General features: G+C 43.4%; 1 protein-coding gene across 1 annotated transcript in view; it reads left to right on the top strand.

Annotated features, from left to right (window-relative positions):
• The window catches only part of CCDC60 (coiled-coil domain containing 60), a 170,343-nt gene that overhangs the window by 125,925 nt on the left and 30,812 nt on the right, over positions 1–13,606 (top strand). Inside the window, exon 5 of the mRNA XM_003790000.1 lies at positions 5,360–5,467. Coding sequence (XP_003790048.1) covers positions 5,360–5,467 — 108 coding nt within the window. The remainder of the gene's footprint in view (positions 1–5,359; positions 5,468–13,606) is intronic.

Genomic DNA, 13,606 nt, shown 5'->3' with positions numbered 1-13,606 from the left:
TTGCAATTTCTCATGATGTGCCTTGGAAACGTGCACTTCTGCCCATCTCTCCCATAGCCAAGCCTTCTGAAACCACCTGGTGTACATCACTTGAATCTGAATCATCTAGGGATATGGGTAAGAGCAGAGAGAAAATGCCTTGGGAAATGTGTATTCTTGGTCCCCTCCCATGACTCATTTGGTCTGAGCAAATTGAGTTGTAAATCAGCTAAGAAGTGACTGTAGAGAGCTTATGTTAATAGTGATGATGATGATGGTGATGTTGTGCCCTAGACCAGAGGTCAGAAAACTTTTCCTTATGGGCCAAAGAATAAGTATTTTAGGCTTTGTGGACCAGGTGGTCTCACTTGCATGAAAGACACAACAATGGATGTGTTCCAATAGTGTTTTATTTACATTAAACACTTGCATGAAAGACACAACAGTGGCTGTGTCCCAATAATGTTTTATTTACAAAAACAAGTGGCAGGTCTACTGGCAGTATATTGCTAACCCCTGCCCTGGACTGAAGGCTGCCCTTCCTTCCTTCTTCTTGGTTATTAAAGGCCTGTAGCTTCATTTGATGACTGTATCAGTCATCCTTGGCTATATTACAGACCACCTCAACATGGAGTACCTTAAAACAATAGCCATTCTTCTGGGTTGTTTTGCTGGCCAAGCCAGCTGGGCTGATCTTGGCTAGATTTGCTTATGTGTGTGCACCCAGCTGATAGGGAAGCTGGAGGTTGGCCAATCTAGAATGGCCTCATTCACAAGTCTACTGGGTGATTGGTTTTTGGCCAGGGTGACAGGAGTATCTCTCAACATCTGGTAGGCTAACCCAGGCTTATTCAGACGGTAGGCAGAGAGGGTTCTAAGGATAAAGAGCATAAGTATCCTAAGCTCCTTGAGGCTTTGGCTCAGAATGGACAGAGTGGCCTGGGCACATTCTACTGGCCAGATCAAGCCATCAGGCCAGCCCAAATACAAGGAGAGGAAAGACTCCACCTGTTGATGGGGGTGTGGATGGGGGTGTGAAGTGGTAAAGTCACATTGCAAAGTGTGCAAAGCAGAAAGGGATGGCGTAGCTGTAATCAGTCTACTACCAAAAGGCATCAAGGCAGGCCCTGGCCAGTCAATTCCTGAATTCTCAGTTGTCACATCAGCCAATGCAGATCAGAGCCTGGTTAGTCCCTTCAATCCCAGTGTGATTGATCTCAAAACTGGCTGATAATTCTGAATTGACTGTGTGTGGAGATCAAGTCAATCATTTCACGGGAGACTTGACCTTTATCTTTTAAAAGGGGAGCAGGTGATCCGGAAGTGAGAAAGACCTCAGCATTTCCCTCTTAGATGATGGGGCTCCCCACAGCCTTTTGGGGAGCAATTGTGCAGCAAGTGCAGTGTCTACAACCCGCTTCCAGATTTGCCCTTGGCAATAGGCATGGGGTTCTGGGAATGGCTTTGAATGCATTTTCTGATTTCTCTTAGTAAGAGGGAAAAAACATTTTCTTCTCAGAGATGTCTGTGCCCACTGGTATTCCGGTTGGTACAGCAGTTTTAATAGAGTGAGCTGTTCAGGTATGCTGACTACTGGTGCTTGTCTGGAGTTCTGAGCTCAGGGATCTCCAAAGCAGGCTTTGTACATCCCCATTCAGCATTTTCACCTATTATGGCCTGCATTTAAGAAAATAAACACATTCTCTTTTAATTTCATAAAATCCAAACACAATTTTATGAGCTGTGTGATGACCTGACACACGTTCATCATGGGAAGGGACCAATTTCTGTCAAGCAGGTATCCGGGGACTCTCTGTTTTTTAAGTTTGTTTCACTGCAGATTAGATGAATGATTATCAGGTTGGAGATAGTTTTTATAATAAATAGAGAGGAAGGGCCACACCCACGGGGTGAAACTCTATTCTGATGAAAAGCAAACCTATAACAAGAGACATCAGCATATTGTAGTTAAGAGCAAGAATTCAGGAGCCAGCCTGCCTCGGTCAGATTCCAGTGCTGCCATCTGCTAGTTTTCAGGACCTTTGGCAAGTTACATGACCCTCTACACCTCGGTTTTCTCATCTGCAAAGTGGGGGTAATAACAGTTCCTTCTTCACAAAGTTTTATAAGGAATTGAAATTAGTTAACGGATGCTGAGCACTTAAAACAGCATCTGGCACAGAGTAAGAACTGTAAGGGAAGTATTTACTATTACTGCTATTTTGTTGTTGTTGTTGTGACTACTCTTCACCATCTCAGTGGTTCTGTATAGAAGAATCGTGCTCAACTTAGCAGCTCAGGAAATTTCGGCTCCAAACCAATTCATTCCCACCACCTTCCATTCAGTAACCAGAAAAACATTGAGCCTACTCTGTGCCCAGCACAGGGTACCCTATGGTGGGCAAAACTCTTTAGCTTGTAGGTTGATGGGCTGGAGGGATCAGTAAACAAGTAGCTTCAATAGAGTGGGAACTTGAACATGGGGACAGGGGACCCACTGTGGGGATAGAGATACTTTAAATGCTCCTTAGAGGGAGCCTAACCCAGACCTGGAGCAATCAAGGAGGGCTTCCTGGTGAGGGTGGTACCTGCGCTGAAGCACAATCACAGAGAGATGAACAAGGAGGTGGAAGGAGAATATATATCAGGAGCAGAGAATGGTGCTAAGCACTTGACCCCACCCTCACCCTCCCCTTACAAGGAAGGTACTACAGTTACCACCATTTTATAGATGAAAAAACTGAGGCTCAGGGAAGTTAAGTACTTTGGCCAAGGTCACATAGCCAGTAAATGACAAAGCTAGGATTTTAACCCAGGAAGTGCAAAGGGATAGCATAGTGAGCTTGACCAATTGAGCAGAATTTTGCGAGGCTGCAGATAGCAGCCCAAGAAACAAGTGGGATGACCCGAGGCTGGAGAGGTGGAGGAGGGCTCATGTGTGACAGTACGCTCATTTGCTAGGCTTGCCACTATAAAATACCAGACCAGGGGGCTTGAAAAACAGAAATGTGTGTTTTCTCACCCTTCTGAAGTCTGTTAAGTTCAAAATCAAGGTGCTGTCAGGATTGGTCTCTTCCAAGGCCGCTCTGCTGGTCTCAAAGACAGCTGCCTTCTCTCTGTGTCCTCACACGGCCTTTTCTCTGTGCACAGAGCCCTAGTGTCTCTGCATGTCCAGATTTCCTCCCTTACAAGGACAGTAGTCAGATGGGATTAGGGCCCACCCTGTTGGCTTCATTTTTAACTGTGTCATCTCTTTAAGGGCCCTATCTCCAAAATACAGTCATACCCCGAGGTACCAGCGTGAGGGCTTCAACAGATGCAGGGGGCGGTTCTCAATTTAGCCCATTACAGAGGATTTTGGGAGTGTGAAGATTTATAAACAAGGGAGGAAGAGGGTCAGGTTTGCACCTATTTTTGCCACCTGCAGAAGTGAACGTGATGCTCACATGTGCCCCATTCCTGGCCCCACCCCCTGACCAAGCAGACCCCACCTCACCATTTAGCTCCCTTTGAGTATTTCCCTGCCTCCCACACACATATGCAAAGCCCAGGTCTGCATGGCCTCCAAGCTATTAAACAGAGAGGGGGTAGGCATCTCCTCTGGCCTTTCACAAATTCCTGTGGTTATGGGGATGGTGTACGGAGGTGCTTATGGCCCAGTGCCACCCACACAGCACAGCTGCTGCCGCCATTGGCTAAATACTGAGCATGGTCCAAAATGCTGTTAGCTACAGGGCCCAAGACAGTGTATGGGGAAAAAGAGGCAAGAACTAAAAGCGCTGTGGACTTAGGGGTACTTAAGATGAGAAGTGAGAGGAAATTATGTGCTTAGTAAATAATCCATGGAAGGAGAAGTTTCCAGAGAAGAAGAGAGAGAGAGCTGCTTCCTCTAGTTTTCCTAAGACCTGACAGGTATGGCCAATCCATAACAGCAGGCTGGGAGGACCAGGAGTGACGGGGCAGCTCCCCTTCAAGCTGAGTGAAAAGAACACCTCTCAAGGGATAAGCCAGGATAACCCTGGGCCAGCTCCACACCTGCACTTGGGCCCCACCTTCGGAAGTTGCCTTCCTGGAACCAGGGAGGGTAGATACCTTCCTGCCCCTGCAAACATCAGGCCTAGGAACCCTGGGGAGTGGTGATCAGCTGGGATGAAGTTTCAGAGAAGAGCAATTACACAGGTTCCTAATGGAGGCATTAGTGCAAGAGGAGAAATGATGGGGGGAGGAGGGCAGCTGGCCAGGGCTCCAACTTGTTTCCAGGAAAAAGACAGGCAGCAGGTTAACCCTCTCCTGACCTCACTCTCGGGGTGACCACTACACTGGCCTCATCAGCACTAGGTCCATGGGAACACAGTCTTTGGGGTTAAAGAGACCCTGGTCCAAATCCTCACTAATCCTAGCAGTGTGACCTTGGGTAACTCACTGCACCTCTCTGAGCCAAATGTCCCTCATTGTAAACAGGAGGTGGGAACAGTATGCTTCTTATAGAGTTGCTGTGAGCTCTAAATGAGATATTAAGACACTATCCCTGTCACCAACAAGCTATGTGACCTTGAGCAAAGTGATTGTACATCTCTGACTTTATAAATAAAACTTTGTTGGAATACAACCACACTCATAGCAATAATGCATACCCAAGTACATCATTAGGAGGATTTAAAAATGTAGATTAAAAAATCTACATTGTGCCTAGCTCCATTGTAGGTATTTAATACAAGGTATCAAAAAAAATCAGAAAATGTAGGTTAGACATGTTTTTAAACAATGTTTTAGTTAACATTTTTAAATAATGTGTTCAACATGTTTTTCTTCAAAATCCAGCTACATTTTCAGGCAAAGGACTTATAAATTTAAAGCAATTCATCCGATTTTTAATGTAAGAGGGGAATCAATTAATACATGCGTTTCCCTGTGTCTCCAGACATTTTGCACACTCTTGTTTATTGTACTTTTGTCAGATTAACAATTGGGCACCCGTGGGATATTAATTTCCTTCAAGCCTCTCGTTCACCTAAATCAAGACCTCTGTCTGGGGACCCCTCCTTAGTCTCTGGCTCCTGCACAGCAAATTCCCAGTAACTGGCATAGTCTTATCTTATTTCAAATTATGGCTCTGCCACCTACTGGCCTAGTGACCTGGCATGATGTCCTTAACTCTTCTGAGCCTCCATTCCTCTTCACTAAAATGGGGTCAGTGGACATCTCATGGAGCCATTGCAAAGACCTAATCAGGTGATGTATGCAAAATACTTACACATGCTTGAGTCATGGTGCCAGCTCTCTAACTGGATACCAGCACGGTTACTATCATTATGGCTACTATAGTGAAGAATGTTGTTCTAACAGGGTCCCCCTGTGCTCCCTCTCTCTGTCTTTGCAGTGAGCCCCTCTTCCGCCAGCTCTGTGCCCTCCACTGGCTTCTGGAGGCCCTGACTATCGACCACACTCACCACACCATGAAGCCTGTGATCACCTGCTGGAATCCAAAGTATGCCTTGGCCCTTCAATTGCCCTAAACTAGCAGTAGAACAGGCAGGGGGGAAGGGTCTCCTCGGTGTTCTTCCCCTCCTTTTGCCATTTTTCATGGGTGGCTCGCTTTAGGTCCTCTGTGGGGTCCAAATGGGGGACCGTTGGAGTCAGCTTATATAGAATTGTGTATGTTTCCTTCCAGAATCTCTTCCCAACTCCACATTCAGTAACATCAAATTTGTACTTTGAAATCAATCAGCCACAGTGGGAGTGTTTACACCATAGGAATGGGCAAGTGATACCAGCACACTTCTGGGGGATTTCTCTCCAACTCTCTCTTGAACTGTGACTCTCCAGCCCTATTCTTTTCCTTCTTCTCTCCTTCCCTTTTGTTCTTCCTTTACTCTTTGTCCTTATGCTCCTACTTTTTCTCAAGGTTTTGTTTTGTTTTACTGTTTTTCCAACATATATTGGTTCCACTTGGACCCAAGGAAATACTTGATATTCAGGTCTCAGGAGCAGCTAGCTTGGCCCAGGCAAAAGCCCAGAACATAGTAGCTGAGGGAAGGGCTCACACAAAAAGCTTTGAGGTCACTGTTGCAGGAACCACATAGTGCACACAGGTGCAGAAAAAGGAACAGACAGGCATGTGAAGACATTAGTTCTTTAATAAGAGTAAAGTTGTCTGCAAGAATGGGGCTAAAAATGGTAAAGAACCATGACTTGAGGAACTGGATTTGCACTGTGAAAGTCACAGATGAGTTAAATAAAATAGTTGCCTACCTCCAATGCTAACTTTCCCCACCCCGACCCCACTCAAACACTGACATTTGTACCCTCTCGCCATCCTGCCTTCCAGGTGGATTTCTTCTTCTTCTTACAAAATCCTGAGTCATAATCAATTCCTTCTCCATGGGGACATTTGCCACCCATTCCCTAAATCTCCAAATCCCCTCTACCCCCCAAAGCCCAGATAAACAACCTCAGATACAACCAGAAATATAAATCTCCCATATAACAGATAACTCCAATTGATTTGGTATTTTTGCTTCAGGCGAATTTAAAACTATAGTTTCCCTTGATACAAGTGGTTTGCAAACTTTATTTATTTTTAAACAGCAGAAATTTATTTTTTAATGGAAGCCCCAGTAATATAAAACAGATTTTTTTTGAAATGCAATTTCTACATAAAACAAGAAGTTTGGGGGCTGGAGAGAACTGAGGTGTGGTATTTCCAACCTGCTCCCATCTCCCCCATAGCACCCTAGTTATTTCAAAATATCCTTTGTGGCTCCCAGAATTTATTTGACAGCCATGGAACTTTCCCATGCATAATTTATTTTTCTTTAAAATAAAACTGAGCATTAAGTTAATATAACTTATTCTTAAGGAAATTTTTTCCAAAATTTTACATATATATATATATATATATATATATTTTCTTTTCTTTTTGGGACAGACCCTCACTCTGTCATCCTGGGAAAAGTGCTGCAGCATCATAGCTCACAGCAACCTCAAACTCTTGGACTTGAGCAATCCTCTTGCCTCAACCTCCTGAGTAGCTAAGACTATAAGCACCTGCCACAATGTCCAGCTAGATTTTCTATTTATAGCAGAGATAGGGGTCTCGCTCTTGCTCAAGCTGGTCTAGAACTCCTAAACTCAGACAATCCATCCACCTTGGCCTCTGAGAGTGCTAGGATTACAGGCATAAGCCACCACACTCGGCCAAAAATTTTACAAGTATTAAACTACGGAAGTCTTCCTTACCCCCCTGAGACCCCCTCCAAAGAGAAAACTCCATGTAAAGGTCTAAAAAAAGCTGTGATCCACAACCCCCAGGCTGTAGACCAATACCAGTCCTTGGCCTGTTAGGAACCAGCCCACACAGCAGTAGGTGAGCAGCAACCAGTGACAAAGCTTCTCTGTATCACAGCTGCTCCCCATCACTCAAACCATGACCTGAGCTGTGCCTCCTGTCACATCAGCAGTGGCATTAGATTATCAAAGAAGCGTGGACCCTACTGTAAACTGTGCGTGTGAAGGATCTAGATAATCTAATGCCCCTACCCCCACGGTCCAGGGAAAATTTGTCTTCTATGAAACTGGTTCCTGGTCCTTAGAGCACTGGTCTAAGTTAGGTCCTCCCAAATCTCTCTAATGCCTTTCTTTCATAAATATACACAGATGCTTTTTTAACAGAAGTGGGATCATACTTCTATATTGTTCTCTACATGATTTTCCTCCTTTTACAATGACTCACAGACGTCTTTCTGGGATGACACGGTATGGACAAAGCTTCTGCATTCTTGTAACAGGAGCAGAGTAATCTATCATATGGATGGAGCATAATTTAGATAACCATTTCTCTATTGACAGACACAGAGTCATTCCCAAATTCTTGACATTTTAAACATGGAACATCCTTAAACCTCTCTTGTATGCCCAGTTACAAATATTTCTGTTGGCAGAATTCTGAAAAGTGGGAGTTTCTAAGTAAAAGTGGCATCTGTTTTTTCCTCACAGTTGACTGCCTAGATTCTAAGAAAAAGACCTCTGTGCGAGTGGGTATCTAATGGACTTTTTATCTCTCTGAGCAAGCCACCAACAACATTTTGCCTCCAACCTATGAGCACCCATTCCCCCAAAGAGAGGAAAGAATATCATGTAGAATTTGGATTGAGAAGAAAAGGACCATCTTTACTTCCTTTGGTTGGTGTTAGAAATGTGCTCGGTACTGTTAACTGCAGTAGAAGGACATAGTGGTCACACTGAGAGTAGATGGTGTTCTATCACGACTTGTAAGCACAGTTCTATAAAAGCAGAACCTGAAACTGACCTAGCCAGATCTGGGAGGAAAATGCCGTCCAAGTAAAGACTCCCCTAGAGAGTAGAGTTATTGGTTGAGGTTTGTTGTTTCTAGTTGACCATATCCTCCTGATGGGGATTTTATTAGCTTGAGATCAGTGGTATGCTGGTAAATGTCTAACAAGCAGTTCTGTAGGAGGGAAGGAGCCATGATTTGTAACAATGCCAATGTCCATGGTGTAAATACTCCCACCATGGCTGATTCAGGCTTACCAAGATGATGTCACTGATCTTGGATTTAAGAAGGGATGCACAAAATTAGTCCTGGTGAGACAGTATGAGACACCTCCAGAGCACCACCATTTGTGAGGTTTTTTAAATTATGAATCAGGAGAAGGGGTATAAGTTTCCTAAAAAGGGCCAGAATACATCTTTTTAGTTATCCAGAAAGCAGGATATCTTCTCTTTAATGCTTTACCCCTATTTATGATATTTCACCCTTATGCTGTAGTGTGTATTTTCCCAAATCTTCAAATACATTTTTTTTTAAGCTAGAGGGATCAGAGTGATGGAAGAGTAAGTGTTTTAGCATCTGATGGACCTGGCTGAGTCCAGGCTCTGCCGTCTAATAGCTCTGTGTCCCTGGGCAAGTCACTTACCATCTTTGGACCTGCAGTTCTTCATCTATCAAATGGGTTCCTGCCTCAGAAGAGTTATGATAAGGATTAAGCAAGATAAAGTACATAAAACATGTAGCCTAATGTCTTGGAGCACAGTGAGTGTTCACTAAATGAGAACCATTAAGATATAAATCCCTTTAAAAAAAAAAAAAAAGAGCAGTTAGGAGCAGTTAGGTATGTGATTATCAACCCCATTGAAAACTTAAGGCTAGGAAAGAAATTACAAACTTCTGAGCATAATTTTACCACCAAAGTGAGATCCATCCTCACTGGGTATATAGACAAACATGCAAACACAAGGTCCCCAAAATCTAATTGCAAAAATAACAATCCACCTAATGACTCCACGAAGGTAAAACCCAACCTCCAATTCCCTTGACTGTGCTTTCCTCAGTTTCCACCATTAAGTCACCAGTGCCTCTTATTATTAAAGGATTTTGACCCTGGACCCTGACACTCACTTTGCATTTTCCAGAAGGAAACATCCATCCCTGTGGTCCTGTCAATTTCAGAGGCTTTGTTTCTATTAGGCCTCATGACAGGTGTAGAGCCAATCCTTCCCCCTCAAGGATTTTGTTGTTTTGTTTTGTTTTTTGATGATTTATTTATCTATTTATTTTACTATTGGGGATTCATCAAGGGTACAAAGAACCAGGTTACATTGATTCCATTTGTTAGGTAAAGTCCCTCTTATAGTTGTGTCCCACGCCCTAAATGTGTGTCACACACTGTGATCCTCCCACCCGCCTTCCTCTTTCCCTCTCTCTGCTCTCCCCTTCCCCCAACCCCCACCTTGTACTAGGTCATAAATTATCCTCAATCAGAATTGAGTACAGAAGATTCTCCCCCCAAGGATTTTATAGCAAGAAAGTGGGAGCAGTTCAATCCTTCAATGTGGGCTTTCTACAGGGAGCAAAGTTTCACTAACTGGCAGTTAGGGCACTGCCAGCAGAAGGATGATTTTTGTTGTAAGAAGATCTTCTGTTGTAGGAAGATCTCATATTTGGGTAGATTGGAAAATGACTGGGTGAATGGACAGATGACACATTTAGGATGTCATTGTAAGTTTCATCTGCATCTCTGCTTTACTTAAGAAAAAAAATCTTCTCAAGTTCCCGATTTCATCATGCAGCAATTCAAACACACAATCATTTCTGGGCAACCTTGTTACTTCTACTGCTCACAATAGAGTTTATTTCCATTGATAAGATGATCAGGTCTACAACAAAAGCAGAACCTGAGACTCTAATAATGAACGTGCTAATTACCATTTTCTGAGAGATTCCAGCCTCTGTTTAGGCAAAGTTGACATGATTTTTTTTTTCTCTCATAAAGGTACACAAGTTGTTATTCAAACCCTTAGGGTCAACTGTGTTTCAGAATTCTGATTTTTTTTTTTAATTTTAAAAAGGAAATATGGGGCATATGCCACTTAGAGCACCACTCTCCATCATCAAACACAGTATCTCTGCAGAAAACAAGTAGGTGAATATTTACTATCAGTGCATAATAAAGGCCATTCATAGCCTCTAATCAGTTCATGTCACATCTTGCTGTGAATAAGTTATTAACATTTTTTTGGTTTTGGTTTTTGGATTTAGGAATTAGATAAAGCTGTATTGGTGTGATTCTTAATAGAGACTTTGCAAGACCAACATAAGGCCTAGCTAGAAATGAGTAGACCTTGACAGAGAAACAGACAACCAATACCTGATGGTGGGGAAATGTGCTGAGTTCTAACACCACCTCCCCCACCACCCTCTCAGGCCTCTTTCTCAGTCCCAATGGGAAAAAATGAAGAGTTACCAATTGACCCTCCAGGCGGGGTGCAACACACACCTCCAAGGAGTTGTTCCTATAGTCCCAGAAATTCTGTGCTCTTCCTTGGGGCCACAGAAGCAGAAGAGTTATCTAAGTCTCATTGCTACAGGCTATTCTAGAAAGACACCACTGGACCTACTCTTCATTAGGGAGGTCAAGTGGGTGCAATCCTGACTTGTATTAAGAAACTAAGACACTCAAGGTCTGAGCTGCCCAGGCAGAAAGAACCCACCTTTCCTTTAGAAAAGCATAGATGGACTACCATACTTTGATGTGTTGAATAAAACACAAACTCCTAAATCTTTCTACTGTTTTATGATGAAAACAGCTAGAATTTGAGTGCTTTATTTTACTTTATTTTACTTCATTCTATTATTTTATTTTTGAGTCAGAGTCTCATTCAGATGCCCAGGCTAGAGTGACATGGCATCAGCCCAGCTCACAGCAACCTCAGACTCCTGGGTTCAGCAATCCCTGTGCCTCAGCCTTCCGAGTAGCTGGGACTATAGGTGCCCACCAAAACGCCCAGCTAATTTTTTTTAGTGCAGACAGGGGTCTCGCTCTTGCTCAGGCTGGTCTCTAACTCCTGATCCTCCCACTTCGGCCTCCCAGAGTGCTAGGATTACAGGCATGAGCCACCATGCCTTGCCTGAGTGCTTTCTAGGTCAGTCACTGCTCTGGATATATCACCCCATTTAAAGCCTCATTCCAACTTTCCAATGAGAAAACTAAGGCCTGGAAAATGTAAATCATTTGTTCAAAGTTGTATAGTTAGCAAAAGAAGAGTCAAGATTTGAACCCAGGTAACCTTACTGCAAAGCCTGAGAGCTTTACCACTGAAAGGTTGTTTCCTGTTTGTAGCTAAAGGTCCAAGTCTTCGATTACTTTGAAGAATTATCTGTGCCCTCCCCCTCAAAAATGATACCACAAAGTGGCACTTATCAGAATGGCCCCAGGATACAAAAGGGACCTGATTTATCAAAAGGATATGATGTATAATATGTAATTTTCTTCTATAAAATAATTACAAGTGCCATTCTGCCCACACTGTTTTACAACTAAATCTTTGCTGTTTTACTTAATATATAAGGGTCATCTCTCCATGTCTGAACCTCTGCCGTGGTGTTTATCACCATCTGAATGTTCAGAAACATATTTAACCAGTATCCAAGACCCTCATGTCTTTTCCAGGTTTTTTGCTTTCATGAAACAATGCAGCAACATTCTGAACAACACACATTAGCAATGTTTTATTTAAATGTTTTATATTCAAATTGTTTTTCCATTGTCATGTGGTACCCTTCCCCCATCAAGAAAATCTCAGGTCAGGCACAGCGGCTCACCCCTGTAATCCTAGTACTCTGAGGGGCCAAGCCAGGTGAATTGCTTGAGCTCAGGAGTTGGAGACAAGCCTGAGTAAGAGCAAGACTTATATAACAAATGCGATCAGTGTAACCTGGTTTCTTGTACCCTCAATGGATCCCCAACAACAAAAAAAAAGAGCAAGACCCTGTCTCTACTAAAAAAAGAAAAACTAGCCGGGCATTGTGGCGGGCACCTGTAGCCCCAACTACTCAGGAGTCTAAGGCAAGAGGATCACTTGAGCCCTAAGAGTTTAAGGTTGCTGTGAGCTATGATGCACTCTACCTAGAGTGACAGAGTGAAACTTTGTCTCAAAAAAAGAAAGAAGGACTGTACCCCATGATGATTGTACACAGCTATGATTTAATAAAAATAAAATAAAAATAAAAGAAAGAAGGAAAGAATACCTCAGTTTCCTCTAACTGCTTTTTCCAGGCACTATTATTAGGGATACTGCAGAGAAGAAAACAGCTCTCAGGAGCTTCTCTCTGGGGGTAGGAGGGAACCCACAGATAACAGACATATAATAATCAGGAAACACTGTGATAGCAGTCAACGTTATGAAAAAATTGATGGGCAGCGTGATAGTGACTGGGTGGGGGTTTACTTCTAAATTGAATTGTCAAGGAAAGACTCCTGAGTAGGTGATGTTTCAGTGAAATCTCTGATTTCCTGTAATCTCTGCACACTGATTTAATTACATCCTTCCTCCGCTCTGGGTACTCCAGTGGATGTCTCTGCAGAGTGGGAGAACATGGCAGGATAACCACATTATCACTCAGGGGCCAGGACAGAGCTACCTGGTCTGGATCGCAAGAGCTCTGACCTCTGCCTCCTCCCCAGTGCAAAATCGATAGCTCTTCCCCTTTGGCTATGGACACGTGAACATGCATCCTAAAACCAGCCAGAAGACTTTCCACCCAAAGACGTCGATGCTTTATCCCCAAACAAGAGTTCTCAAAGAGAGAGGAAAGTGTTTCAGAAAATAACTGATTGCCACCATGGGCAGATATCTTCAAGTGACTGCCCAAAACAAAATGTGCTTGGTAGATATAGTTAAAAGAAATTCGATGGTGCTCACTGCCCTCTTCCCTTGATGTCTGTAAAATAGGATCCCCCAGAAAGCTTCAGCAGGGAGGAATTATGGTCTGGACATTATAGTTCCTTCTCCCCCATGGGTCTGCCCTAGTACCTCATTGCCCATCTTCAGCTATTCCTCTAAGCCACTCAAAAATCTCCATTGGAAACAAGCGTGACATTGTGTTAACAGCTGAACTATATTCAGTTCTCTTTACAAGGCACCTGCCGAGCCCTTCCCAAGCCCCGTTTCTTTTCCTCTCCTGAGCAATCTTTTGGCATAGCTAATATCATCTTACAGATGGGAACACTGAGGCTCAGAGAGGCTAAATTACATACACAAAAGTTACACAGGTAGGAAGCAGTGAGGCAGAGGACTGGAACAGCTGGTCTACCCAATTCTTAAACTC

This window comes from Otolemur garnettii, unplaced genomic scaffold (genome assembly GCF_000181295.1).
Source record: "Otolemur garnettii isolate 467f Iridium unplaced genomic scaffold, OtoGar3 scaffold00038, whole genome shotgun sequence".
Lineage (NCBI taxonomy): Eukaryota > Metazoa > Chordata > Mammalia > Primates > Galagidae > Otolemur > Otolemur garnettii.
Note: the sequence above shows the minus strand (reverse complement) of the source record. Positions and strands in the feature narration are given on the sequence as shown.